Genomic DNA, 5000 nt, shown 5'->3' with positions numbered 1-5000 from the left:
ATAGATATGGGTGAAGGTAAATGTATATGGATGACCGAATATTGGGAAATCAAATAATTTAGCGTGTCTTTCGTAGTTGGGGACTCGTGGTGATCTTTTCCCAAGTTCCTGTCGCAATGAATGGAATGGTGACTAGCGCTTCGAATATGTGCGCCCGCACGAAGCCTTCGCCTGGTCAGCTCTAAACAAGACTGATGATACTTCCATCAGTTATTTTATTGAGTTTTGTGTTCTATTGGTAGCGATTCTAAGTTCCGATAGACAATGCCAACAATAGATGTGAAGAGGGATCTGTTATTCAAGGCCATTGGAAAGGAATTCAGTGAGTAGTATACGTTTTCCATCCAAAAATCGAGCCAATACGTGATTATGGTGAATGATCATGAGGCGTTATCCAATCGATTTGGAAGTTTGGACGAACTGAAAGAGAAAGTACATTTAGAATAACGAAGATCATTGATTTTTGATTTAGCTGATGAAGAGTTCGAAGAACTATGTTTTGACTTTGGTCTTGAGCTGGATGAAGTGGTAAGGGCCTGAAAAATAATATGCTTTCCTCTTGATTAATTTAGCTGCATAAAAGTGGAAATTAAATTTCCTTTAGAACTTCCTTGATGCATTGTACTGCTGTTATTTGGAGCTACTTATGTGACACTGGGTGACAAGTGAAGTTTAGGAGTTATACACTGTACGAGTGACTTAGTGTGTTGCCAATAGGGGTCTGTGCGCTAATTGTACTAAATTACAATTACTATTAAAGATCTTACGCAAATAATAAATTATATACCTTAGAATAGATCAGCAACAGGGTATCTTACACCAGATGTTCTGAGGTAACAGGTTGATTTTGATGAGATATTTCCATGCTGTTGTAGGTGACTGAAGACGAAGAAGGAAAAGATGTAGCAGTAATCTATAAAATTGAAATCCCTGCCAACAGGTACACTACATGTATAAAATATAATGTGATTTTAGGTAAGACATTAAGGGACACAGTGCTTGACGTTGCCGCCGCTGAGGTCTCAGCTGCAATGGGACTGGATTTTATTCACTGGCGACTAACTTACACACTTAGTTGCCAGCCTTGCTGCTATGATATTTTTATTGTACAGTTACATGTATTTAATTTTTTTTTCATTGAATGAGTACAATGAATGTCCAATAGCGGACTACATGTATACTTCATGCTTTAATGCATGTAGCCTTTGAAAATAAGGTTTATGTATCCCTAAGAAAATGCAAACTGAAATCTACATCTTTCTTCAGCTTTATTCCAGAAGTGACATCCAAGATTTTTCTAAAAACTCTTAAGGACGGTGCCTACTATTGTTATTGCGCATACGTTCTGCGCATCTCCAGATCCTCGGATTTCCTATCGCTGATCCTTACTAATACAGGGATATTTTTGCACCGTTTAAATAATCCGGAGAAAGTAGATCTTAGTAAGTACGCTTGTTATCCAAAAAGAAAATTGGGGGTAACCATGCATTTTTGAGAGATAGTTAAGCTTCAATTTGAGAAAGAACGCCATACATTGCTTTGCATTTTAAAGCGTTTTATGAATATTATTCATGAATTATCTTTGAAAAATGTGTGGCTACCCCCAATTTTCTTTGTGGATTTCAATAACACTTGTTAAGATCTACATTTCGTGCATAATCATAAACTGGGGCAAAAATATCTTAAATTAGTAGGCACCGCCCTTAGTGTTATTTGGAAAGTGTACATACATTGTGTACAGATAGATTTTGAATGCAGAAAAACCGTAACAACTTTAAAATAGGTAAACAAGCCACAGTGTAAATGCAATGGCCACGTACTTGTGTGTATACCAGTACATGTATGTGTCGTGTTTACTCGCTATTAGAATTGGTTTCCAGCTTACATATGTACTGTAGCACTTTTTCCATTGACAACTGTATTTCTCAGAAATAATGTGAAAGAAATGAAAATTAATTGTTGTTCATGATGAATCGTGTTAATAAAATTTACAAAAAAAGTACCACTGTCACAAATGTTGCAAAATATTTAAATGCATAAACAAGCGAATAGAGTGTTTCACTCACATGATTAGTAACCTTGTTTTCCACTGAAACAAAAGGAAATTTTTGCATGATAGCAGAGCTCAATTCCTTGGGGATTAGTTGAGTACGCCATCATGGCCGCCGTTCCTTTGTTTAGGACTACTAACATGGCCGCCATGATGTCACATTCTTTAGCTGACTTTTTCAGTTTCACACCATGACACCATTCTCAAAGCACAGTGAATGAACTAATGCAGAGATTTCGTGTTCACTAGAATTAGTACAAGAACAAAGATTCACAAGTTTTTCAAGTAAAAATTGTGCCAATCAAGTCCATTTGCACGTGGAGAGAAGGGCTTGTGAATAAGCCAGTGCGGAGTTTCAAAAAAGTATGTGCAAATGTTGGGATAAAAACAAGTATCTTTTGTTATGGAAATTGCTTGCAGAAATTTGCTTCCAAAATCTTTTGTATATTTAATATATGCTTGGTTTTATCCTGACGCGTGCACATGTTTTTTTGAAACTCCAAACTGGCGTATTAAAAGCATCTCCAAGGATCAGGAATATACAAAATGTGGATATCATATTATGATGTTTGGAACAGTTGACTTGATGTACATTAACTTTTTGTCAAATTTATTTTCAAGTCAAATTATCAAACATTTAAAATCTGCAACCATTTTTACCCATCTCTGACTGTGAAGGCCGTTTTATGCGCTCTGATTTCCGGCTCAGCATCGCTTGCATTTTAACTTTACATGTAACCACCTTCCACACAGGCTTAATACACTTTGAAAATGCATTGAACATCGTTATGTAGTTCAAACTTACAACAATAATTATATTTTTTTCAGTTTATGGTTTTTTGGTAACTAAAATGCTTGAGCTGCCCACCAAATCTGAAAACTTAGGGGCCAACTTTTTTCTGAAAGTCGAGCCCTGGGACAGTGTTTGTTAGTGTGGAAAATGTAAAGTGACCAGTCTTGATAATGGATTGCAAGCAAGGTGTCCTGAGAACCAACTATCAGAGTCAGAGGACATTCTTGGTTTTGACAGACTTAATAGAACATTAGGCAATTGTGTCAATATTACGTTAATGAGGCTATAACCAATATTAGAGACCATGCAGTGGTGCTTAAAAGATGACTTTTCTACTCCTGGAAAGAGTTTCCAACTTATTTTATAAATCACTTGAATTAGGGTGCAAGACACCTGTAACAAGGAAAAAAGAAAGACTAAAATGTCTCAATCTGGCCTCTTCCATTAAAATGTTGGGAGCTTAAGGTTGCTCAGGTATCCTGGTCCACTGTGAACATACCAGAAAACACCAATAAGTTGTATTACAAAGTCATGTAGCTCCTCAATGGTAATCCCTGTAGCAATTGAAAATCTCTCGATTCTGGGTAAAAAATGGCAATAAATATCATTTAGCTTTTGATTGATTTGTTTTTTTGTTAAAAGGTTTGCATTGAGTCCACTAAATCTTTGTTTCAGATATGATCTTCTTTGTTTGGAGGGTATATCCAGAGGTATTCAAGTTTTTCTTGGAAAGTAAGATTTTTTTGCTTTTACTTGTAGTTATAAATGACGCACAAATTTTTGAAATAATTTTGTAATGACCCAGACTGTATGCAAGTTGTGGAATGCTCATTTACTCCTTTATTCTTTAAATTACATGGCTAATTTAGCACGACCATTGTGTGAAAAAAAGAATGTAACCTTGACAGGCAAAGAATATGCACTACATGTAGGTATAAAATCTAGACTGTGGACTAAAAATTAACCAGGTAGTAAACAGCAGGACCAACAAATAAGTGACCACTATGAGGATGAATAATGGCCTTGATCTGCTATTTAGGGCCCGTTCGATTGACCCTATTTACATACATACATACATACATACATACATACATACATACATACTTAATTGACTGCTCCCCATAGGGGCTTTTCAGGACCAATGAAACACCACGAAACGACGGAACAGAACAACGATAACTGTTAAGAATCCCAACCGGCTGGAGGCAAACCAGTTGGCTATTTACAAGTGCAGCTGGGAAGTTGAACCAGGGACAACCAGGATCAAATTCAACAAGTGGTCAGAGCGGGTCTTGAACCCGGGATTTCCGCATCTCAAGGCCAGCGCCCTAACCACTGGGCCACACTGCCTGCCTCCCTAAGAATACCCGGAGTAATGATTAAAACGGTACATGTGTATGTGTGGTGCGTTTGGAAGCAGTAAAGATAATAAAAATATGTTTGAAATAGCATTTTAGCAGATGTTTGACAATTTTAATGTGAATCTCCGTAAAAACGAAGGATTTCTACCTGATATTCCATGTATTCCTATTCCTTAAAGTACTGTAATTTTTCTCAGTTTGTATGGGAAATAATTTCATATCATGATATTTTGTCTCTACCAGGGTTTTCAATAAGAACCGGTGGCTGGTGAAACTCACCGGCTGTTGCACATGAACTCACTCCCTACTTTTCCTCGGAAATTACCCCAATTTCACCAATAACATGATAAACATTTGCACAAAAACACGAGCCGTGGATTGTTCATGAAAGACTAAAGAGATGCCGGAATTCTGAGTAATTTCGGCAGCGATTTCTGTTTCCCTGTGCATTTGAGGATCAAGCACACACGGTTTTGAGGCAGTGGTCCAGCATACAATACTTGGCGTAAGCTGCCTGATTTGTTAACTACACTTGAAGCATGACAATAAAACATCTGCGAAAGGTCTTTTCGGTCATGATAGGTAAAAATGCATTGCACATACGTGTAGCTGCATAGAATGCAAAGGAGCATTGCCTATGGTATGCTATTTCCCAACATATGTTTTGTCGTCAACTGAATTTCAAAAAAAAAATTGAGAGTATTCATGTACTCTCTCTGAATATAGAAAGGCAAAATTTAATATTACAGAATATTACATAGAATGCAGGAGGCCCAAATTTCAAAACTTTTCTCGG

General features: G+C 36.9%; 1 protein-coding gene across 1 annotated transcript in view; it reads left to right on the top strand.

The window, feature by feature from the left end:
• Positions 1–169: 169 nt before the first annotated feature.
• LOC137997325 (phenylalanine--tRNA ligase beta subunit-like) overlaps positions 170–5000 on the top strand; it is a 31534-nt gene continuing 26703 nt past the window's right edge. The window contains exons 1-4 of the mRNA XM_068843252.1: positions 170–322; positions 473–528; positions 876–940; positions 3519–3575. Coding sequence (XP_068699353.1) covers positions 265–322; positions 473–528; positions 876–940; positions 3519–3575 — 236 coding nt within the window. The 5' untranslated portion in view covers positions 170–264. The remainder of the gene's footprint in view (positions 323–472; positions 529–875; positions 941–3518; positions 3576–5000) is intronic.

This window comes from Montipora foliosa, chromosome 3 (assembly GCF_036669935.1).
Source record: "Montipora foliosa isolate CH-2021 chromosome 3, ASM3666993v2, whole genome shotgun sequence".
Taxonomy (NCBI): domain Eukaryota; kingdom Metazoa; phylum Cnidaria; class Anthozoa; order Scleractinia; family Acroporidae; genus Montipora; species Montipora foliosa.
The sequence above is the reverse complement of the archived record's forward strand: the minus strand, read 5'-3'. Positions and strand labels throughout refer to the sequence as shown.